This window comes from Symsagittifera roscoffensis, chromosome 2, assembly GCF_963678635.1.
Source record: "Symsagittifera roscoffensis chromosome 2, txSymRosc1.1, whole genome shotgun sequence".
Classification (NCBI taxonomy): domain Eukaryota; kingdom Metazoa; phylum Xenacoelomorpha; order Acoela; family Convolutidae; genus Symsagittifera; species Symsagittifera roscoffensis.
Window position 1 is genome coordinate 73,758,065 of NC_087063.1, and position 25,843 is coordinate 73,783,907.

General features: G+C 36.5%; 3 protein-coding genes across 3 annotated transcripts in view; all 3 read right to left on the minus strand.

The window, feature by feature from the left end:
• Positions 1–25,843, minus strand: part of LOC134840490 (Bardet-Biedl syndrome 1 protein homolog) — a gene marked incomplete in the record, with an annotated part of 512,639 nt that overhangs the window by 469,256 nt on the left and 17,540 nt on the right.
• LOC134840491 (uncharacterized) overlaps positions 1–25,843 on the minus strand; it is a 453,696-nt gene that overhangs the window by 410,313 nt on the left and 17,540 nt on the right. The window lies entirely within an intron of this gene.
• Positions 564–24,490, minus strand: LOC134840489 (vacuolar protein sorting-associated protein 41 homolog). The gene is made up of 8 exons (XM_063856323.1): positions 22,787–24,490; positions 22,312–22,492; positions 20,579–20,768; positions 19,723–19,873; positions 19,259–19,447; positions 16,561–16,756; positions 16,136–16,282; positions 564–1,166 (listed from the first exon to the last, which is right to left on the minus strand). Exons 1-8 carry the CDS (start codon positions 24,485–24,487, stop codon positions 952–954), a joined length of 2,970 nt encoding a protein of 989 aa, XP_063712393.1. The 5' UTR covers positions 24,488–24,490; the 3' UTR covers positions 564–951.

A 25,843-nucleotide genomic window follows, 5' to 3' on the forward strand; every position in this document is an offset into this window, starting at 1 on the left:
CAGAATAGATCTGGAAGAAAAGGTTCGCTCTTTTCGTACATGAATAGCGCAAAAACACTCGGAATCAAATCTCGGAGCCCATTTTTGATTTAATACGTTAACTATACAGATATGATGGCTCTTTTTCCTAAACGGTCAGTTTTCAGAAAAGTTCTATACGTCAATATTTTTTGCTCAGATTTTAACTGCCGTATCATTATTCTGGACAAACCTTGAAGCACTTGTTTTGGGCAATTTGTGGAAATTTTTAATTATGCTCGCTCAAATGCAATTTTTATTTGGGTAAAAGTATGGTCGGGTCGCTCAAAAAAAAGAGGTCGAACTCTTGCAAAAACACATGTTGAGCCCTAAATCAACTACTACACTATAAATACTTAATAAGCCTATTTTACAATTTCGCATACCTAATTTTTTGAAGCATTTCTTTATATTCGGGCTTTTGAGTAGCTGTTTATCGCAAATAGCAATTTATCTTTGTGCAATTCTGGAATATCGATGACTTAGACTATAATTCCAGAGACCAAACAAAAAAATTTTGTTAAACTAATTTTATTGTAGCGAAATATAAAGACAACTTCTATAATGCGTATCTAAAAATATTACACATTAATAATTTCATAGATAATGATTATAATGCAATTGTAACAAATTGAACTAAGAATTTGTTTGTGATAAGGCTTTAAGATGAAACTAACAAACAGTTATAGAACGCTCAAAACAAGCAATCAACAATTCGCTTAAATTTTATTTTCATCGAAATTGATAATTATCAACTAATTTATTGACTCTTTCCTCTCCACATCTCAAAACCTCATTTTGACCTTGTAATCTATATTTTTACGGGCATATACGAAGAATATATTAGTTTTGCCTGTCAAAAACGTGAACTTATTTTTTATGAAATTGCGGAAGTTAGAAGAAAGAGCTGAGCTAATCGATGTTTATAATTAGTTATCTCGACGGATCGCATTGGGGACAGAAGAAATTCTCTACTAAAGAGTAATGATTCATGTCTGATATGGCTGACTTCCTTCTAGTCATGGGACTGCTGGAGTAGTTCTGCTGCTGTGGGCTCAAACTAGCCCTGTGTGTTGCAGTGTGCTGCTGAACTGCTAGACAATCCGAGTGGAAGCAATGCGAACAGTTGAATGTAGTGATGCCACCTCCTAAATAGTGCAGATTGAACCACCTTTTCTCTCCATTGCGCTTTTCGGAACTCAGAACCATGCTTGCATTTTAAGATTCTTTCAAGGTCATATACAAAGGCCAAACGAGTTTCGCATCTCGAAAAAAATGAACTAAAGCCCTACATTTCTAAATATTCACTCTGGCAAAAACTTTAATTTATTTAGTAAATCAGTTTGGCGCGGTAATTTTCGTTATATGAACTATTTCATTTTGAGTTGAACACCCGCTTAGACATGGCCATTCGGATTCTTCAGCAGGCTGAGATTTTACAATCTTGCAGACCTTCCAGTATATTATTAAGCAAATAAAAAAAAACTATTTGCTATATCCACTGAGCAAAAAAAAACCTCTCGCCATAATAAAAAATTAATTGTGGGGTGGGTCCAAAAATCATAGAAAGAAGGGATTCTGTACAAGAAACAAGGATAGCCGACCATATTCATAAAAAACAGAACGTTTTTTTTAAAATTCAAAATGGTGTCGTTTTTAGTGGATGGTGTAATTCCAAAATCTACAATCGCGTAGAAAATTAGTGAATTATGCATGATCGACAAACAATTGTCTTCAAAAAAAGAATAATTAACATAAGAAAAAAAACTAGAAAAAATACAATTTTTCGAACTCTTTGATCAATAATTTTTTTTTTGGAAAACCTTTTTTTGGCGCACAATTGCTAAATGAAACATCCAAAACTAGTTTAAATATAGTTAAATCTACTTTTTTTATCCTCAAATTCAGATAATTTTTATATAACAAGCTTTACTCGATCGCGTTAATAGCTAGAAATCGACGAAAAAATCAACAACTTCCAACCGGTTCGTTCGAATTACAACTGAAAGGTCTTTAAAATGATATATCACTCAACTCACTCCAATGATTATTTGTGGTAGCTGATTTTGCGAGGAAAAAAGCTAACACTCCCGAATGCAAAGTTCCTCCCAAAACCGTAAATGTGCCCAAAAAGTTGCACCAATATTTGCGATACCACTTGCGATACACAATCAAAAGCCACTAATCAAAAATGTCGAAACAATCAGATCTATCGAAATGAATCAGGCTAGTTTTGAAACAAAAACTTATCAAGGCAAGCGAATGTGAAAATCGTATCAAAAAAAAACCCCAAGCGGTAACAAAGCGGAAAATACCTAAACAGAAACCCTTCAAGACAAAAATCAACAAGACTTAAGACTTATAAAAAGTTATCAATTCACCTCACCCTCACAAACTTATTTGATTGTCAAATGAAAGAATATAAGGCCATCAAGCAGATATAATTTAGATCGAAACCTATTCAGCCGAAAACAAGAAAAATAAAAAAAACTGCAAAAAAGCCGAAAAAAAATCAGAAAATAATTCGGACTAAAAAATATCAAGTCCTCCTAAGCTTGAAAACACATACACACGCACATACTCAATTCTTTTTTCGAACGTCAAAAGACGCAATATGAGCCATTAAGCCGATATAATAAAGGCTGAAACCTATCGAGCCGAAAATACAATGTTCTCATGAATATCAAGCGATCCATTTTTTCGCTTTATTGAAGGTTCAATATAAGGCCCTTAAGCCGATATAATGAAGGTCGAAACCTATCAAGTAAAAAAACAGAAAAGCCGGAACAAAATTTTGCCATAAAATGTTATGGCAAGGGTAAATAAGCGTTGTAAGGTATAAACATAACAAACAGACAGTTGGAAAATTTATAAGTCAACGGGCGCAAGGAAACAGCAAAAAAACGGACTTTCGAACTTCAAAGTAAAAAATTTTGGCCTTTAACGCTCTTGGAATTTCAAGAACAATTTATGATCAACACATTTTGATAATATAAAATCAATTTGAGAAAACTGGATCAAAATGTGAATTTTTTATTCCGCTGAGAAAGCTGTTAGTTTGTGGAGTTTGCCGTCATTTTACCCATAGGCGATGCTGCACTCCACAAGCAAGAAAAACGGCAAAAATAAACTCTGATAAAGTAAAATAAATGAAAAAAAAATGAAACGCCTACAACAATGAAACAATTGCTATGACCAGAATCGAACTTCCAACCTGGCGACAAGGAGTCTCACGTCTTAGCATCTGCTCCACGTTTGCTTGAAAATTTACTGACACTAGCTGCCAATACAGCAACTACAGTTAAAAGCAAAAAAATATCTCAAATTCATGAACAAACACTTACGCAAAACAGATTCCAGAACCTGTTTTTCCGGTCAAGCCCTTAATGCTAGATATTGGAGGGTAAATTGAAGAAATGTGAAAGTTCTAGATATTGGAGGGTAGCTTGGAAGAAAAGTGAAAGTTCATAAAAGTGGTCAAAATGTCAAAAAAGGCAGCTTTCAAGGCCATTAGTTTTTTCTTTAAAAAAACAAGGCGTAGCCGGTTTGGCAAAAAACCATTTCAACAAATTGTTCATTCGATTGAGCTCAGATTTTTTGGGGTAAGTTTCAAGAAGTCAAAAAATTTTCAAACATTTTTAGAATGTCAAAAATGGCTACTTCCTTAGAATGTAACGTCTTTCTACATAAGGGCGTACCGTCAATGAACGCAAACAGAAAAAAAAGTTTCATAACAAATCGCAAGTTTCAATTTTCCTACACAAAAGATGTCTTTAGAGCTCTTTGAAATTCTAGAACCATATATGATTGACACTTTTTTGATAAAATTAACCCAATTTGAGAAAACGGGATCAATAGATAAAATTAATTTTTGCAGGGAAATCTGAAAAAAATACCCAATTTTGAAACTAGAAGTCAATCACGTACATCGTGACCTTCACACTCGTGTTGTTCGATATTGAAATTTATCTTCATTTTAACAAAGGAAATAAACAGAACTTAAGAAATCAAATGTCCAACCTAAAAAAGTGTATTTGAGCCTGAACAAATTTTAAAACTTTCCCTGCAGAAAAACATGAAGACGACCCATTTAAGAGTCTGAACTACAGAAATCGACTCTTAAACGGTATTTCTTAAACGGTATTTCTTAAACGGAAATCGACTCTTAGAGTATAACTAGATCCAATGGCAAGCACATTGACGGTGACCTGAAATTTTCCATTAGGCGCAACTTCTACGAAGAACAATTTGATCATATTTGGTTTGGTAACCCTATCATCCTTTAATTCAACAAAGCCAAACATAGAGAAAACAAATAACATTAAAACTTTTTGACAACGGGCACCTGTTTTTTCGAGGTTATCCCAATTGGAGAAAACTGAATCAAAGGCTAATTTTTATTTCACTGGGAATTCAGATGATTAAATTCCACTTTCGAAACCAAAATTAGTTCATTTTGTTGGTTACCTTTACACTTTTGTTGTTCGATAGTGGAGTTTGCTTTCCTTCTAACAAAGGAAAAGAACTTCAAAAGTCAAACAGCGAAAAATCTTATTTGAGCGAGAACAAACTTTAAGACTTTCTTTGTCTGAAAAAACATAAAAAATCATCATGACCTATATAAGTGAAAATAACATCGTTCTCCAACACTTTGGAAAAGAGTATGAACGCAAGGAAACTGGAAAAAAAAACACTGACTTTCTTGAAAAATTCAACACGGCCGTATTAAGCGTCTCCAATGCCTCCGTTGACACTATATCAAAATCCAGTGAAAAGATAAATCGATAAAACAAAAACATCGCCAATCGAAGATTGGAAAAGGGCATTGAACGCAAGTAAACATAAAAAAAAACTTTCTTGAAAAACCACAATTTTCGAATTTCAAAGAAAAAAATAGATGCCCTTTAAGCTCTGAAATTCTAGAAAAATTTAAGATTGGAGCTTTCTTGATAACATGAAACCAACTTAAGAAAACTGGATCAATAGGTAAAGTTTTTATTCCGCTGGGAAATCTTAAAAATAAATTCCACTTTCGAAACTAGAAATCGTTCACGTTTTTTCGTGCCATTTCCAGGTTCGTATTTGAAGAGTGCCATTTATGTCACTTTCAGCAGATGAATTCAAATTGAACTCAGAAAGTGCATTATACCTAAGTGCATCAATGTTTTAAGACTTTTCCTTAAAAAAAAAAGAAATCAGCAAGACCTATATAAAAGTCTTCACAACGTTCAAAAAGGCGACTTGTTTTTCCAAAATCTTCAGCTTTTCAATTTCAAAGAAAAAAAAAGATGGCGTTAAAGCTCTTTGAGTTTGTAGAACAATTTATGATGGACACTTTTTTGTAAAAATCAACCCAATATGAGAAAAATGGATCAATAGGCAAAACTTTAATTTTGCCGGGAAATCTGATAAATAATTTCCATTTTCGAAATTTGAAGTCAATAACGTTTTTCGTGACCTTTACGATTTTGCTGTTCGATAGTGGAGTTTGCCTTCCTTTTAACAATAGAAATTCACTGAACTCAGAAAGAACTCACAAGTCAAACCGCGAAAAATCAAAGTTGAGCGTGAACAAATTTTCGGACTTTTTCCTGAAAAAAAAACAAGCAAAAAATCAGAAAGACCTATGTAAGAGTACTCATAACGTTCAATACTCCTCACAAAAATCTATACAATCAAAACATTTGTCTTCAATAGTCAAGTAGAAGTATAGAATTACAACTTAAAATTATCCTTTAAGATAACCTAAGTGACACATTGTCGAAGCTTCGTAAACACTAGCGAGAACACGATAAAACGCAGCTCTAAAAAAGCAATAAAAACTAGAAATAATCTTCGAATTAGTGAAAATTGGCTACGTCTCGGAATCAATCTGCAACCTAAAGGCTATGAAACTCATGCACTAACCACTCATCCACGGACGCTTATTAAATCACAAACTCTAACCAAAAATAAAGCAGAGGACAGATGCTATAAAATTTCTTATCATACAGATCGTGATTATATCAAAAAAGCAACCAAATAAAAAAAACATTTTTAATGAAAAGTTTTATTTGCAAGTCAGGTTAGAAAAAAGAAGGTTCGTACTAATACACTACGCTTAGCAAGCTGGCTAGTGTGAACAGCCTGATCTATTTGAACAAACCAAACCAATAAGGCAAACACAATTAATATAGCCAAAAACCTGATGATGCATGTATGAATGATTATAATCATTTCTTGATAGAAAACACACTTTCAGACCATTCAAGTTTATTTTGGCAACCTTGCGGCTCTCTGGCGTACACGCAGAGAAATTTAAGAGCCTCGTTTTAGCTTCGAAAAAACAGTAGCAACTGAATAATTCCATTCCCATAATCAATTCCATTCCATTAACATAGCCAAAAAACTGATGATGCATGTATGAATGAACATAATCATTTCTTGATAGAAAAGATACTTTCAGACCATTCAAGTTTATTTTGGCAACCTTGCGGCTCTCTGGCGTACACGCAGAGAAATTTAAGGGCCTCGTTTTAGCTTCGAAAAAAAACAGTAGCAACTGAATAATTCCATTCCCATAATCAATTCCATTCCCATTAACATAGCCAAAAATCTGATGATGCATGTATGAATGAACATAATCATTTCTTGATAGAAAAGACACTTTCAGACCATTCAAGTTTATTTTGGCAACCTTGCGGCTCTCTGGCGTACACGCAGAGAAATTTAAGGGCCTAGTTTTAGCTTCGAAAATCAGTAGCAACTGAATAATTCCATTCCCATAATCAATTCTACTCCCATTAACATATCTAAAAATCTGATTATGCATGTATGAATGAACATAATCATATCTTGATAAAAAAGACACTTTCAGACCATTCAAGTTTATTTTGACAACCTTTCGGCTCTCTGACGTACACCCAGAGAAATTTAAGGGCCTCGTTTTAGCTTCGAAAATCAGTAGCAACTGAATAATTCCATTCCCATAATCAATTCTATTCACATTAACATATCCAAAAATCTGATGATGCATGTATGAATAAACATAATCATTTCTTGATAGAAAAGACACTTTCAGACCATTCAAGTTTATTTTGGCAACCTTTCGGCTCTCTGACGTACACCCAGAGAAATTTAAGGGCCTCGTTTTAGCTTCGAAAATCAGTAGCAACTGAATAATTCCATTCCCATAATCAATTCTATTCACATTAACATATCCAAAAATCTGATGATGCATGTATGAATAAACAATCATTTCTTGATAGAAAAGACACTTTCAGACCATTCAAGTTTATTTTGGCAACCTTGCGGCTCTCTGGCGTACACGCAGAGAAATTTAAGGGCCTAGTTTTAGCTTCGAAAATCAGTAGCAACTGAATAATTCCATTCCCATAATCAATTCTACTCCCATTAACATATCTAAAAATCTGATTATGCATGTATGAATGAACATAATCATATCTTGATAAAAAAGACACTTTCAGACCATTCAAGTTTATTTTGGCAACCTTTCGGCTCTCTGACGTACACCCAGAGAAATTTAAGGGCCTCGTTTTAGCTTCGAAAATCAGTAGCAACTGAATAATTCCATTCCCATAATCAATTCTATTCACATTAACATATCCAAAAATCTGATGATGCATGTATGAATAAACATAATCATTTCTTGATAGAAAAGACACTTTCAGACCATTCAAGTTTATTTTGGCAACCTTTCGGCTCTCTGACGTACACCCAGAGAAATTTAAGGGCCTCGTTTTAGCTTCGAAAATCAGTAGCAACTGAATAATTCCATTCCCATAATCAATTCTATTCACATTAACATATCCAAAAATCTGATGATGCATGTATGAATAAACAATCATTTCTTGATAGAAAAGACACTTTCAGACCATTCAAGTTTATTTTGGCAACCTTCCGGCTCTCTGGCGTACACGCAGAGAAATTTAAGGGCCTAGTTTTAGCTTCGAAAATCAGTAGCAACTGAATAATTCCATTCCCATAATCAATTCTACTCCCATTAACATATCTAAAAATCTGATTATGCATGTATGAATGAACATAATCATATCTTGATAAAAAAGACACTTTCTGACCATTCAAGTTTATTTTGGCAACCTTTCGGCTCTCTGACGTACACCCAGAGAAATTTAAGGGCCTCGTTTTAGCTTCGAAAGTCAGTAGCAACTGAATAATTCCATTCCCATAATCAATTCTATTCACATTAACATATCCAAAAATCTGATGATGCATGTATGAATAAACATAATCATTTCTTGATAGAAAAGACACTTTCAGACCATTCAAGTTTGTTTTGGCAACCTTGCGGCTCTCTGAAGTACACGCAGAGAAATTTAAGGGCCTCGTTTTAGCTTCGAAAAAACAGTAGCAACTGAATAATTCCATTCCCATAATCAATTCCATTCCCATTAGCATAGCCAAAAATCTGATGATGCATGTATGAATGAACATAATCATTTCTTGATAAAAAAGACACTTTCAGACCATTCAAGTTTATTTTGGCAACCTTGCGGCTCTCTGGCGTACACGTAGAGAAATTTAAGGGCCTCGTTTTAGCTTCGAAAAAACAGTAGCAACTGAATAATTCCATTCCCATAATCAATTCCATTCCCATTAACATAGCCAAAAATCTGATGATGCATGTATGAATGAACATAATCATTTCTTGATAGAAAAGATACTTTCAGACCATTCAAGTTTATTTTGGCAACCTTGCGGCTCTCTGGCGTACACGCAGAGAAATTTAAGAGCCTCGTTTTAGCTTCGAAAAAACAGTAGCAACTGAATAATTCCATTCCAATAATCAATTCCATTCCCATTAACATAGCCAAAAAACTGATGATGCATGTATGAATGAACATAATCATTTCTTGATAGAAAAGATACTTTCAGACCATTCAAGTTTATTTTGGCAACCTTGCGGCTCTCTGGCGTACACGCAGAGAAATTTAAGGGCCTCGTTTTAGCTTCGAAAATCAGTAGCAACTGAATAATTCCATTCCCATAATCAATTCTATTCCCATTAACATATCCAAAAATCTGATGATGCATGTATGAATAAACATAATCATTTCTTGGTAGAAAAGACACTTTCAGACCATTCAAGTTTATTTTGGCAACCTTGCGGCTCTCTGGCGTACACGCAGAGAAATTTAAGGGCCTCGTTTTAGCTTCGAAAAAACAGTAGCAACTGAATAATTCCATTCCCATAATCAATTCCATTCCCATTAGCATAGCCAAAAATCTGATGATGCATGTATGAATGAACATAATCATTTCTTGATAAAAAAGACACTTTCAGACCATTCAAGTTTATTTTGGCAACCTTGCGGCTCTCTGGCGTACACGCAGAGAAATTTAAGGGCCTCGTTTTAGCTTCGAAAAAACAGTAGCAACTGAATAATTCCATTCCCATAATCAATTCCATTCCCATTAACATAGCCAAAAATCTGATGATGCATGTATGAATGAACATAATCATTTCTTGATAGAAAAGATACTTTCAGACCATTCAAGTTTATTTTGGCAACCTTGCGGCTCTCTGGCGTACACGCAGAGAAATTTAAGGGCCTCGTTTTAGCTTCGAAAAAACAGTAGCAACTGAATAATTCCATTCCCATAATCAATTCCATTCCCATTAACATAGCCAAAAATCTGATGATGCATGTATGAATGAACATAATCATTTCTTGATAGAAAAGATACTTTCAGACCATTCAAGTTTATTTTGGCAACCTTGCGGCTCTCTGGCGTACACGCAGAGAAATTTAAGAGCCTCGTTTTAGCTTCGAAAAAACAGTAGCAACTGAATAATTCCATTCCCATAATCAATTCCATTCCCATTAAAATAGCCAAAAAACTGATGATGCATGTATGAATGAACATAATCATTTCTTGATAGAAAAGATACTTTCAGACCATTCAAGTTTATTTTGGCAACCTTGCGGCTCTCTGGCGTACACGCAGAGAAATTTAAGGGCCTCGTTTTAGCTTCGAAAAAAAACAGTAGCAACTGAATAATTGCATTCCCATAATCAATTCCATTCCCATTAACATAGCCAAAAATCTGATGATGCATGTATGAATGAACATAATCATTTCTTGATAGAAAAGACACTTTCAGACCATTCAAGTTTATTTTGGCAACCTTGCGGCTCTCTGGCGTACACGCAGAGAAATTTAAGGGCCTAGTTTTAGCTTCGAAAATCAGTAGCAACTGAATAATTCCATTCCCATAATCAATTCTATTCCCATTAACATATCCAAAAATCTGATGATGCATGTATGAATGAACAATCATTTCTTGATAGAAAAGATACTTTCAGACCATTCAAGTTTATTTTGGCAACCTTGCGGCTCTCTGGCGTACACGCAGAGAAATCTAAGGGCCTCGTTTTAGCTTCGAAAAACAGTAGCAACTAAATAATTCCATTCCCATTGCAAATTATTCTCCCTGCTACTCAGCAGATTCATTTACATCCTCGCATATTCAAGTTCACTTTTGAAAATATCGCGTTTTTGCGTTTCACCGAAATTTAGGAGCTTGAAAAAAACGGTTAATAAAACTCCTTCCTGATCGCAAGGGTAAACAAATTTCAGAAGCGATCTAAATTTAATACCGTCAATTTAACCTATTTGAGCAAAACGAGGTTTAAAAAAGCTTGATATTTAAAAATTTAATCTAAATAAACTAGTTTTTAATTCAGAAACTAAATATTTACAAAACACAGTTTGTGTAAAACACTACAGTAGACGCCCAGTCTGTAAATATGGCTTTAATTCCTACAGCTTGAAATAGAAAATCCAGAATCGTGAAAACGTCTCCACCCCGATGAATTATACCGTCAAATTTCTGTCCGTTCGCCGGGTAGTCCCCATTAACTGTCTGGTAATATGAGCCTCCTCCGTAGTACAAGGAACCAGACCTCTCCAAAGTCCACGTCTTCAGGACAAGGCCAGCTTGCTTAGCCGCTATTGCAAAATCAGAAACTATCAATTTAGATTTGTAGCTTAAATCAATCAACATGTACATAGGCGGCGCTATGGTTTTCACGCCTTGGGACGCTAGCTCTGCAAAATTGGGCCACGTTTCTGGATCTCGAAAGTCTTCGCTAGCATCTTCTGGTTCCCACAAGTACAATGCGTTCTGTCCAAAATCAGTTTCATTAATAACCCAGTAATTTATAGCTTCTAACAACAAAGACTGCAGGTACACTTGACTTGCGTCTACTCCATGTTGCTTGTATTCGTCTACGATTTTCTGGGCGAAGGCTTCAACTGTGAAACCGCCAAACGGCATCGGAACCATAGGCTGCTTCAGCTCTGGGATCATTTTCACTCCCATAGCCTTGACAGTTGGATTGAATCACTATGAGTCATTGTAGTTCCGTTTGCTGCGAACAAATCGGTTCTCCATGTTGGAATTCCCCCTGCAACGTATTCCTCAACTGTTGTTGCATTTGGATCAGCTCCTTCCATTTTGGCTTTCAGGGACTTAAACTGCCGAAGATTTATATCACTGGTGCAGCATTTGGCATTTGCTTGCGATTCCCGATTACCAGCTGGGTCGAATACTGCAGGCAAAAACTGTTGAGTACAAAGATGCGCCAGATCTCTTCTGAGAAGAATGTCGGCAGTCGTGTGTAAATCACATTGCGAGTGCCTGCATACCAATTCTTTGTCTTTCGTGAACGTCACATCACACTCGATCACGCCTGCTCCCATACTCGCAGCTGCTACGTAGCTCTGCTTGGAATGTTCTGGAAAGAACAATGCCGCTCCTCTGTGAGCAAGAGTCGCCTCGCTACGTTTGTACAAAAGTTTGCTCTGTGCGCATTCCGTTAAGGTGTCCTTAAGAGGACTTTCTTCCATGTCAATTAAAAGGTAGAAAGGACGTGGTCCTAATTGCACCGCGGATGGAATTACGGGATTGTCGCGGTAGAGACAATCTGAATGATGGTCCGTGAGACAGTTATGGGTTATGAAGGAAACTGATGATGTCAAGCACCACAGAAATATTACAACAAAGCCAGCACGAGTCATGGTTGGCTCCAATCTGACCAAAATTTAGATTGATGCCGAAATTTTGACAGGAAACAAAATAATGATTTGGGTGCTTGTTTGGATTTTTTTCAACCTTTCGAACTTCCGGAGTTTTGCCAAACAAACAATGAGACGCCAGATAGAATTTGAAACTGCTCTAACATTATTAAAATAATAACGACGATATTAGCGAATCAAATGACTTTAACGAAAGGTGTTGTTTATTGGACTTATTGAGCTCCATAACTCATCCCAAGATATGTCACGGGAAAGTCCATTTCAAACAAAGCACCACTTGGCGTACGTCAAATTCAAATAAAACATTTAGTTACTATTTGAAATGCAATTATGAGCTAAATAATGGGTCAATATCCGACGAATCAAAAAAGAGAAACGAGTACGGCGTAGTTTCCGTTCTCTTTTGAAACACCAAATTTCGGTGGAAGATTTTTAATTCCCGAAAATTGACCAATAATTAGAAAAAAAGGAACAGGATAGTGTTACATATAAATTTCTCCAAATAATCGCAGAACTCTGACGAAAAACCTGTGAATAAAAGAAGTCTTATTCAAGAAATACTCATAATCGTGATGAAAACAAATAGTTCAGCAAAACAACTTTCCCACCTATCAGATGAATTCATTGATCTTAAGGCCGAAAAATGAAATGAGCAATACAAATCTTGTTACTCCGAGGTCAAAACCAGCCTCAATTACAATTTAAAACTTTTTGATTTAACCGAGCTATCTAATGTAGGCACAATGCGGCTCTCAAACTAAAGCTCGAGGAATTTTAAGGGCCACAAGAATTTTCTACTAGCAACAAAAAATATCTCAGAACGTTCAACTACTCCAGCAAATTCTTGAAAGAAAATTAGAAAACACATCTAACTATTTCGGCATTTTGCGGATCACGATTCGGGAACTCTATAAATGCCAATTAAACAACTTAGTCAACAAACAGCTGGAAAAGAGCCAGTGAACGCAATTAAACAGAAAAAAATTGCCCTTAAAGCTCTATGAATTTCATCAAACTTTCGCTTTTCAAAGAAAAAACCATGTCCTTAAAGCTCTTTGAAATTCAAAACAATTTATGATTTATTTCGCTGGGAAATTCGATAATTAAATTCTACTTTCGAAACTAGAAGACGATCACGTTTTACGTGACCTTTACATTTTAGCTGTTCGATAGTGGAGCTTGCCTTACTTTTAACAAGGGATGTGGAATGAACTAAAAAAGAAATCAAAAGTCAATCCACGAAAAAGTACATTTGAGCCTGAACAAATTTCAAGACTTTCCCTGCAAGAAAATTCACCACGACCTGTATAACTCTGAGCTACGATCAACGACTTTTAAAAATGGTTATTTCCTGTAACCATAACTAATTTGCTACAACTATTAGGACGGTGCTAAGGATTTTAGCAGACCGGTTTTTTAGCAGACTCAAAACAAATAAACAGTCAGACGCGTCAACTTCAAACGCGGCATTGGCGATGGCTTGCTCCTCTGTGCAAACATGCGACACGAGTTTCATTGTGCGCGTAAATCTGAGTTTTGCCGCTGATTCAGACTATTCTGTTTTTGAAGCTGATAGCCTGTTGACAAATTGTGAGATAATTATGTTAATTGGGAAAGCCTGACCCAAGATTGAGTGTAACTTTACTTGTCAATCAATTATGCGTCAGATTTGTTACATTGGTCTGCTGAAAAACTCATTTTTCACTTTTTATGATAAAAGATTTTGGTCAGCTAAACGATCGGTCCCCTACTAGGACAGAGCCGCTAAGGCAGGGTAAATTGCCGTGTGCTTTTCTGTTGATGTAAATCGTAATGCCAGATTTAGCAAGGTAAAAAAAATTACGTAATTGGAGCAAGTTGGATCAATAGTAAAAACTGGATCAATATCTTCAGCTTTACAGACCCATGAAAATCCCAAATCTTTGGAACGCTTCGCTGATAAAATTGAACAATATATTTTCTGGCGATGTATTACAATAGGTGGTAGATGCAACAGATTCAACTGCGTTGAGAACAAAATCTGGCTCCAAGAGGGATTCGAACCCGGGCCAATGGGCCTTCAGTCCAATGCGTTAACCACTAAATCAACCGGTCTGGGTATTGATAACTTTAGACTTAAGCCAACAACGGAGAATAAGTAATTCAGTAACAGTTGTTAGCCATGCTATTTTTCGACTTCGTAAATCAAACTAAAAATGATATGAGAGCAATAGTGTTTGCTTTTCGCAAAAAATTACTTAAAAGGCACCGTCATTGTACCCGTCCCATGTGTCGGTCAGGAATGCGCTGTGAGAGCAAAAAAATAGAGATAAGTATGCTTGGCGGTGCACTAACAGCCGTTGTCGGAAACTTTTATGCTTGAACTTTTTATTTTTGAAAATTCGAAATTACCTAATCGAGTTATTTCAACTTTGCTCTTTTTCTTTGCCGTACAAAAACCAATCTGCCAAGTTGCCACTCTACTCAAAGTTACTTCAAAAATGGCAGTAGATTTTTATGCATTATTTTGAAAAACTTGTTCTTGGGTCCTTCAAAGCTCAGACATTTGTGATTACAGATTTGGGGGACGTGCTAAGATTAATTTAATGGACGAATCTGTGGTAGCCAAGAGGAAATACAACCGTCGTCGAATGATCAAAGAGAAATGGATTTTCAGCGGATATGGCCCGGAAAAAAAGCTCGGTTTTTTGGAATTTGTTGAGGACAGGGGGGCTGAAACTCTGTTAGAAGTAATCTACCGACGAATTTTGCCTGGAACAAAAATTTGGTCAGATGGTTGGTCATTTGACATTACCTTATGTAGACCGAGACCAGTAGATTTTCTTCACGAATCTGTTGATCACAGAAAAAATTTCAAGGATCCGATCACCGGCGTTCATACAAATAAAGTGGGGACAGGCCAAGAAAAACTTGAAAGCTATGAACGGTGTTATTGATCTCTGGTTGCCTGCTCATCTTGACGAATTTCTTCGACAACGTTTTGGGAGCGCTTATGTTGTTTTTGACAAGCTCCTATTTCAAGTGAAACTCCATTACACGAATTAAAACTCATATCAAAACTTTGTTCCTCCGTTCAAAACTTTGTATCTTATCTTTTTGCTTTCTATTCATATATTTCTGTTTAATAGTTATGCGCTGGTTAATAAATTCTGCCATCTAACGTTTCTTTAAGTTGGTTTGTGGATAACATATTTGACTCAAGGCCCCGAGGTATGGGTTCAAATCCCGCTGGGATCCGTTTTTCTTTTGTGAAGACAGACCATTGTCACCTATTGTAATATATCACCTGTTTTCTTTATACATAGCGCAGTAAACATGTCAACATAGACAACAAATATTCGATGAAATCAATGACCTCGAGGAGGTTACAAAAATGAATGAATGTCTTAAAACCAATTTCAACTTTCAAAAAAAAACATGACCTTAAAGCTCTGAATCTCAGAAATCATTGGTGAGTGATACTTTTTTGATAAAATTAACCCACCTTGAAATAAAAAACAGGATCAACCTATCACAGCTTTAATACGCTGGTAATTCTTAAAAGCTAAAATTTAGGTTCGAAACTAGAAAACGCTCAATAACTTTTTCGCATTTCAGCTTTTATCACTGCAGAGCGTAGTTTGCCTTCGATTAAGAACTCAAATTTGAACTTATATGCATAATTGCATTAATATGCATTTACACGAGCATTTTGTAAAAAAAAACATGAACGAAAAAAAATAAACACGATCGATATAAGTGTCTTCAATGCTTTCATTGACACTATATCAAAATCCAGTGTAAAGTTAAATAGATAAAACAAAATCAGAGAGAACAAATTGAAACTTTTTTCCGATAAAACAAAACAACATAAGTCAATGAAAATTACCTGCGTTGGTTTACAATACAACCAAGTCTGTTAAAGGCAGTTGAATCTGATGTAATTTTAACATAACACTGGTAATGCGTCAGCAAAAGCATTTTCTGTGAGATTCTTTCAAATGCCAAGCAATTAGTGGTATTCTATACAAAGACATCTTGAACAAAAAAACTGCCCGCTAATTTCAAGATTTACCTGAGGATCCCGAAGTGGTGCCTGATGATGGCGTGAAGGCTGACGACTGGGATTCAGTGAGGAGAGTTCTGTGGCATATAAGGCAGTACTTGGTGAATGATATCCGTTGGCCCTTCTTCTGAGAACTGATCATTCGATTCATCAGGTCTATCACAACAAAAAACCAGTTATCAAATTTAGTTGAGATAGAGTATCTGGCTGTACTTTCGCAAATTTAACCCATAATTGATATTAACTTGCTATGGGTTGTAACAAACTAGATATAAGATCTTTTAGGTTCAGCTCCATTGTGATTGGCAGAAATAAAGCTTTTAAATAAAAAAGGTTAAGCCACGAGTTGATCCTTGTGGCTTAAATGCGCGATGTTAATTCTGTGATCTGTTGTTCACAACTAGAAGGAATAAGAACAGGATGGTATTTCTAACCGAAGCAGTCTTTCACTAGTATGTTACTGCATCCCTCTGTCAGGTTCCTCTGCAGATTGTAGTCCTGCAGGATCTTCACCAGCGAGTCCCTCAGCTTCGGGATCTCCTTCCCTAACTCGATCTTCTGGATGATCTTGATGGGGTCCACGTGGGTGCCGATGTTGTTCAGCAGGCCTGATATGTACTCTGGGTTGTTCTGAAACAATTCACGATTTACAATATCAAGAATACTGGGTTCCTTTAGCTGAAAACGCCTTATTTGGTTTAAAACCAAGCTTTACACAGCGGCGAAGCTGAGCTTCGCACCACTTGCGATACAAAAATGAATTACTAAGATCAAAATCAAACGAAAAGAAACATTAAAATTTTTTTTTTAAACTTATAAATGGAAAAATACAACACAAGCACAAAATATCCGGAACGAAATTACCTGCACTATTAGAAACTATAAAGGAACTTTTATACGGCTAGAGAGAAGCCGAATGTCTAAAAAACCCTATCTGCTGAATAAAGTCGACAAAAAGGGTATCATAAAGGGTATCATACAAAACAGAAAACACAAAACTGATCGTTTTTTTAAATTTCACTTTTAGAGTTTTGAATAAAACAAATGTATGCCCCTTCAGCTCTTTGAATTTCACAAACAATCTATGACCGGTGCTTTTTTGATAAATATAACCCATTTTCTCAAAACTGGATCAAAAGTAAAACTTTTATTTCGCTCGAAATTCTGATAATCAAGATCCATGTTCGAAATAAGTCGATCACGTTTTTCGTGACCTTTACATTTTTGCTGTTCGATAGTAGAATTTGCCTTTCTTATTACAAAGGAAATGCACTGAACTTATAAAGAAATCAAAAGTCAAACCGCGAAAAATAAAAACTGAGCGTGAACAAATTTCAATACTATTTCCTGAAAAAAAAAAAAAAAAAATCAGCACGACCTATATAAGAGTACTCAATACTTTCATAACTCTTAACAAGCATCGAAACACAACTAACAAAGCAGTCACAAAGGCAATTTCTTGAGCTGACAATTCTTGAGCTGACAAAAAAATTTTACAAACTCTTTTTGCTCAAATTACTCAAAAAAGTGGCCTTTAAGCTGTGAACAAAGTTAATCACGGTAAACAAAGTCTAGTACCCTATAGCAATACATTTGCTTATCGCAAGGGTAATAAAATTTAAAACCGAAAGCTGAAATCATACCAAATCGGTTTTGCTAAACTTCCAACAAACATTAAAAATAAATTTCGAATTGACGTGGTATTTTAAATTTCACTTTTAGAGTTTTGAATAAAACAAATGTATGCCCCTTCAGCTCTTTGAATTTCACAAACAATCTATGACCGGTGCTTTTTTGATAAATATAACCCATTTTCTCAAAACTGGATCAAAAGTAAAACTTTTATTTCGCTCGAAATTCTGATAATCAAATTCCATGTTCGAAATAAGTCGATCACGTTTTTCGTGACCTTTACATTTTTGCTGTTCGATAGTGGAATTTGCCTTTCTTATTACAAAGGAAATGCACTGAACTTATAAAAAAATCAAAAGTCAAACCGCGAAAAATAAAAACTGAGCGTGAACAAATTTCAATACTTTTTCCTGAAAAAAAAGAAAAAAATCAGCACGACCTATATAAGAGTACTCAATACTTTCATAACTCTTAACAAGCATCGAAACACAACTAACAAAGCAGTAACAAAAGGCAATTCTCAAAAAAGTGGCCTTTAAGCTGTGAACAAAGTTAATCACGGTAAACAAAGTCTAGTACCCTATAGCAATACCCTTGCTTATCGCAAGGGTAATAAAATTTAAAACCGAAAGCTGAAATCATACCAAATCGGTTTTGCTAAACTTCCAACGAACATCAAAAATAAATTTCGAATTGACGTGGTATTTCTGTTGTTTGACGAAAGTACAAATTTGAGAAACCGATGCAGTGCAACTGTTAGAGTTGTTCACCACGGAAAAATCTTGTATTCCAATTAGATAACGCGTGGAAATCGTTAGCTTTAATAGTTTTTCACGAGAAACTAAATTCAATCCTGAATCAAGATTTTTGAAGAGTTCTTGCAAGCAACACCAAAAAGATAATTAGAATCGCAATTTTCAGAAGCTAATTTTCAGGAACTAAATTTGAGGAAATCGAATTTTTGGCCCTTAAAAAATGAAACTGTTCAGGCAATGTTGCAGATTGATCGCCTGAAAATAATTGACACTTCCTATGCGTCTTAACGTAATTTCGTTTCAATTCAAATCTCCGAAAACAATACACTGTATTTGTATTTTCCCAAGTTCTCTAAGCACATCCGTCTTCCTTGCCGCCCCTTGAGGGAAAAAGTCGGCGAAACAAGAGTATCACGAAAATGAAGTTGACAAATCTGATCCTCTGAATCTAGAAAGCGCGACAATATTTTTTCATGTGGATCATCCTTGCCATGTCGCACATTTGAAGTCATTACACTTTTCAATCCAAAACAAATCTACGAAGCCGATGATACAGATAACCATTTTTATGTACCGACAATGCTTATAACCATGTTTTCTGCGCTACCGAACATGAAATGGGAGGTTTGAAAATGGGAGGTTTGAAATGTTGCCATTTGCGGCGACTATAGTCGCTCGTCGGGTCCACCGCTTGAAGACAGGACCACTGAACCCATGCTTATGACCATGGAAATGGGTGACTCACCTTCGATGACTCTATGAGTTGGTCCCAGAGGAATTGTTCATCCACGTCTTTGCAGTATGCGATAGCATCTTCCACCGTGAGCACTTTGCTATCATTGATGGTCTGCAGCGCCTGAGAGTGATTGCCAGTCCGCTTCATGATATGGATCATCTCCTTGGTCAACTGTTTCCGCTTACACACTTCAAAAGCCTGACAACAGAATGTTATTTAAACAAACACTCACAAAGAGGGTTATTTCTACCGCCATAGTTATGATTCAGTTTCTTTCAGAAGTCATTTTTTCCTATAAAAATCACATATTAAAATTTGAGTTTTGTTCATGAATTCAATACTTGGTTTTCACTTCGTGCTACAAACATGGCAAGCAAAAAGCGAGATAAATCAATTGAAACCATTTCATAACATATAGAAATTCAGCAAACGATGCTTAGTGTGCTTGATATAATTTTTAGTTGTTTTGTTACCCTTGGAAAGTCAATTTCAGGATCTTCTTTGAAGAAAGCCAACAACTTCTTCGGCTCGTACTCTGCATACAGTTCCACTAGTTCATCTTCGTACCCTTTGCACTGATTAGCATCCTTCCAAAACAGTCTATCCAAATAGTCATACAGATACCTAAACGAGGATATGCTTTAAGCATCAAAAAGCTATGAATGTACACCTACACAGGGGCGGATTAAGGGGGGAGGGCTCTTTTTCCTTTTCCCCGACTTCACACAAGTAACAATTTATGGTGTAACGAGTAGTTTTAAAAGGTTAAGTATTATGACCAAATATGTTTGTCATTTTCTAATTAGTCCGCAAGTCAATTTTTGTTACAATCGAACAATTTGAACGGATCTACTTAACAATCTCTCTCCCCCCCCCCCCCTTTCAAGAAAGGGGGGAGATTGTTAAGTAGATTACTTGCAGCGAATTTTCGACCAATCAGAATGCAGCAAAATTCGATGTTACATACAACGCTCGAGTGCGAATTTACTGTTTTATTTACAAGGGTGGAGATTCTTTAGTAGATACAATAGGGGGGAGATTGTTAAGTATATCCATTTGAACAAAAAAAAATTTACTTAATATTACAAAAACAATGATTTGCACGTGGGGGAAAAAAAAAGAGCCAAATAAACCACTTAAAAAACGGATTAAAAAGACATTTGTTTATTCCGCTTCTGGGACTTTCTAAAAATAACCTTACTTATGAAACAATTATCAGACCAATATATAGAGCGATTTGATGTGGTTTTGAAGTGTACGCTCCAAGTGCGATGCTATCAAATTTTTATTTAGTCAAAATAATACTATATTGCATATTCTTCGTCTTACCTTCTCGCATTTTCACTCTCACTTGAGCGCAGAGATTCCACACACTTCTTCACCTCCATCTTGTCAGTGTTGTTCACAAACATCTCCAGACTTTTCTCCTTGTCGAAAGCCATCAGAGCTTCTAGCTCGGCCGTCATGTCTTTGTAGAGATCTCGTTTTTCGATTATGTCAAACACATAGTTGTTAGCACCTGTCAACAGAGACCATTCTAAAATTATCACATGAAAATTGCTTAAAATTACATCAAACGAAATTGCAAAACGGCTGTCATTTTTAAAAAGTCTCGTATTTCTTTAGATTTAAAATGTCAAATAATTTGAATTTGCCAGTTAATTGGACGACCATACAAAAATCAGTCTCCACTTTATTCTAGCTCAAATTTCATTAGTTAGCATTTCTCAGCCTTTTTGGAACATAGAGGCGAAGCTGAGCTTCGCACATTTGCGATACAAATATGAAGGCTATGAAAATCAAACGAAAAAAATTCAAATCGTTTTTGTCAATAAAAAATAAAAATTGCAACAAAAACTCAAAATATCCGGAACAAAACTGCCTGCACCATTAGAAACTTTACAAAAAGCTTTGGGAATGCTACACAGAAGTTTTCAAAATTAGGCCTTTCCGCGGAATTAAGCAGACAAAAAATGAGCAGACAGACAAGAATCTAAAATAGCCAAAATTTTCTATTTGTAAGAAAAACAAGTCTCAACTGGAATCGAACTCCCGGGCTTTGTCGTCTTAAGCATGGGGGATACAGCAAATTGGAATGAAGCTGAACCACCGAGCTACGGGAACTAAGCCCACAAAAATAAACAGACGGACGATAATCCAAAAAACTCTAGTTTGCAAAAAAGGGCCCGGCCGGATTCGAACCGCACCTTTTTGCCACCTCAAGCTGTTGTTTTACATCTAGATCAGATGCGCCGGAGGGTTGTTTGTATTTGAACTTATAATTACCACGCGGTAACAAAGTCGAAAAAACCTGAGCAGAAACTCTTCATGCCGAAAAGAAATTCAGAAAAATTCTTTAAACTTATTTTTAAAAAATGTCCCTTTTCCCGTAAGAGCACGCACACGCTCACAAAAACTCTTCTCGGCGTAATGATCTAATAAGAGGCCACTAAGTCGATATTAATTAGGCCAAAATTTATTGAGCAAATTTCGATTCGGCCGAATTTTAAAATGCTAAAAACAACTGCAATTAAAATAATTTACAGCAAAAATAAACGATTCTTAGCTGTGGCAACTAAGCCGACAAAACATACGCGGACATATAATAGGCAAAAGTTTTTTTGAACCGGAACAACTACCGTTTGAAAAAACTGGTCGTGGTCAGATTCGAACCCAGGACCATTGCCATCCCAGGCGTATTCGTCACCACCAGGCTAAGCGTGCAAGAGACACTACAAATTTTGAATTCTTTATGAACAAAGATACCACCAGTTCAATGAGTCCTGTGGACAAAGTTGTTTACAGGAAAAAAAGTCTTGTGCCCAATTGCAACACCGCAAGGATAAAAAGAAAAGGCTCAAGTGAAAAATCTGCTCCGTAACTCAACTTGATCGACCACTTGATTAAAACCATCCTTTTTCTTTTTAAGCCTATCAGAAATCAGCATTTCGCAGGTTGGATCTATTGCTTAAACTTTCTATTTAATTTAAGGGGAGGTCATCGGTCACTTGTTTTGTTTTGTTTTGAAAGAAATTAATGACATTGGCCGAGATAACTGTTACCTGAGGAAGAATTGATAGTCGCGCCCAATGAAGGAGATCCTGGAATAGCACCACCGTGCAAGTATATCTTCAGGGCCTTCCCGTACTCTCCCTGATGCTGGTACAAAATGGCCAGAGCTTGCAGAAGGGTCGTGTATTTCTGACTCTCAGGCGATGCAGCGTTTTTTAGATTCTCAACACCCTGTAACAACAGCACTTTTTTCCAGCGAAACTTCCCAAGAAATTGCTAATTTTAGTGGCATAAACAGCAAAATTTCAATATTTTTTTTTAGTAGATTGACGTAACAATTTACACAACTATGCAGACCAGCGCTAAAACGGAACCTCTTCTAGCTTTGATAACACAATGGTAGTGAGCCGCAACACATTGCGGCGTTTTTGCATTTACATATTTAGACCAATGCACTATTTACCTCATTTTTGATTGGGCTAAAACTTTCGTTCACTCTATTCAAAGTTAAACATAGCTACTCACTGAACTGTTGTCTTTATCGTCGCTTCTCATGCGTTTCATCGTACTATCAACCTCGTCGCTCACAATCGATTGGTTATAAATGTGAGCAGGCCACTTGTTAACTAAATGCAGAAACTGTTCTGGTTCTTTCTTCAGAAATATCAGCAAAATCAGCTCGTAATATTCGCACCTCAATTGCGGTTCGCTTGTCGGAACATGCAAACTCAAGATTTTAAGTTGGTCTTTTTTGATAAACCCGTGAATAAACTTTTCCCAATCAGCTGAATTTTTACCCAAAATATCTTTACAATTTTTGGCCGCCTTTTCGAACTCTTCTTGCTGGAAAAGGCGTTCCAGGTAGCGGAAACCAAACTCTCGGAATTTATCCTCTTTCAACTCTGCCCTTCTCCTGTGTGCCTCAGCCATAGCTTGATCTATCTGTTCATTTTCAAACAGCCAGTTTAGCTTATCATTCAAAGTTGTCGGAATCGCTAAGATCAAATCGTGTCCATTATAGACTACATAATTATTTTCATTATACACAGATGACACTTTGTAGTCTGCAGCAAAGCACTCTTTGAAGTTGGCTAACTTCATCAGCTTTTCATTCACAACTTCATAGTCGTCGAACTTAGTCGGTTCAATAAGCAGAAAACTAGGGATGTCTTCTTCAACCGATTCGTCGTCATTGTCTTCGTCATCTTCCATGTCCCGATCAAATTCAGAGGCATCTGGATAGCACATGATGACAAAGTACTTGTGGATCTTTTCATTATACGGCGCAACGCCACAGATGAAATCAGGCATACGAATTTGTTGATGTTGTTCAACGCGTTTTTCCGAAATTCCTCTCGCATCAGCGAAACTGGTTTCAAAAATTCTATATACACTAAAAGTTTTACCCCAGCCTATAATAAGAACCGAATCGTCCGTTTTCCAGGCCAAATGACAGGGGTACAGATCATTCCTTAAATTGTCATCAACTTTATCGATACCTTCAAAGTTTACACGTTGTTGCGTATCGAAAATAAGAACCCGGTTCGGAAGCGCATAAGCAATGTAATTATTATGCCAAGCTATTGTTGAGACAGATCCTGATATTCTAGTAAGAGCCGTCCGCTTGTATTTTCCAAACAAACCCTTTTCCCAAAATAGAGGACGGTCACCTCCAGTTGCGAAGCATCGTGAAACTGAGAAGTTAGGATCCAAACAAATGCATTCAACTTTAAATGGCAAGCATTCTTGAACGTCAAAATCAGATTTGAAGAAACCAAAAACATTTATTCGTCCATCGTTTGAACAGGACGCAAAAAACTCACCGGTTCTATCAATGCAAAGCGATGTAACTGCAATCGGATGGACGGGGAACTTTCTATCAACGGTTACTTCGTAGCCATTGTGATCAAAAACATGTACATGGCCATTCTGGGTACCAATCATCAAAAATCTGTCGTCGATGTCCACAGCTGTGACTTTACTTTTTGCGATAATCGTGGCCATATCATTCGATATCCTGACATACTTCAGAACAGGTTCAGCTTCTGGTTCAGTTGAGCTTGAATAAGAGTTAGATGGTGTGGATGACGTTGTGGACATTCTTCTGATGAAGCCATTGGATGTAACAGGGTCGCTCATCTGTATGCCACTTACAAGCATCGATGAAGACATCTCGGGGAGAAACACATTCCCTCCAGCTGTTGGCGTTTTCATGTAGTGTGTCATTTTCCATCTTAAATACAGGGACTGATTTAAAAACTAACTAACAGCTAATAGGTAACTCGAGAAGCGTTCATAAATGTCTCCATAAGTGCCATTCCCCTTAATGGCACAGCCAAACCGCCCGAAACACGAAAAAGACGGAACTAAGCGAAATTGATACGAAAGGGAGGGTCGGAAAATTCTGGAATTTTTGATTTTTTATCAAAAATCGATTTGAAATGGACTATTTCTCAGAAAAACTAAAACCGCCATTTTAACCAGTTACAATGTGTCATACAAGAACAGCCGGATATGACACGACGAACAGCCGATTACGAGAAAGTAGAAAAAACGGAAGGTACAGTGGAATATCGAAAAGACAAGAAAATGCCTCCGGACACGCGTACGTGATAAGACACTTGATCACGAGATCAAGTGGAGCCGGAGGGTTGAGTGCAGGGACTTCGATACCGACAAACTTCCGGTATCGGTATCGTGCATCTAATTTGAAGTATCGGTATCGTTTTTGCTGCTTAAGTGGTATCGGTATCGTTTTTTCTGAAAATAGCTTTTGAGTATCGGGAAAAGTATCGTTTTGTATTGTATCTTAAAATAGACGCAGAAATAAAAAACCTTTTGTCGAACATTTTTATTTATAACACAATAAATTCAAAGCAAATGCTGACATTTATTTAGAAATACATTGCGCTAGTGGGTAGCCGGGCTCATCTGAACTTGAAGGTAATTTTTTGAGAGCCAACCCCAAGAAAACAGGATGTAACAGTCGCCTACTTCGGTCACATATGAGGCTTAAGAAAAAATAGGCCCTAAAACCATTGGCTCAAGAGTCAGGGACACTATCTCTTGTGTTTTTCTACCTCAAAACGGTCGGAGCCAATTCGGTTCGCTTGCGACATGAGACTAGAACCCGTTACAGCTTAAAGGCCACTACCAAAATATCCCCCCACTCTAGAAAATAAGAACGTCCCCATACTTAGGTCTCGAGATATCCAAAATACACGAACGCCGTTAAAAACAGGGTCGGAACAATCCGTTAAGTTACTTTTTATTAGACAGTGGAACTTTGATCCATTTCAGATGGATCAATCTAAAACTCGCCTTACCTCAACATAACAACCATAAAACACACTCGAGAAAATTAAATTAGGTACTTACATAGCAGCACACTCGAGAACTGGAGGTAACTAAATTAGTAAGCAACTTGAGAATGATCGGGGAATTAAGTTTAATTCAATAAGTTCTAATCGAACAAGTTTTATCTCAAGAATGGAGTTTTGGTTCTGGACCATTGGGACACTTCGGTTGTCCACCTTTCCACCGAAGGCTCACTCTGGTTCAGCTAGATTCCGATCTTCTTTT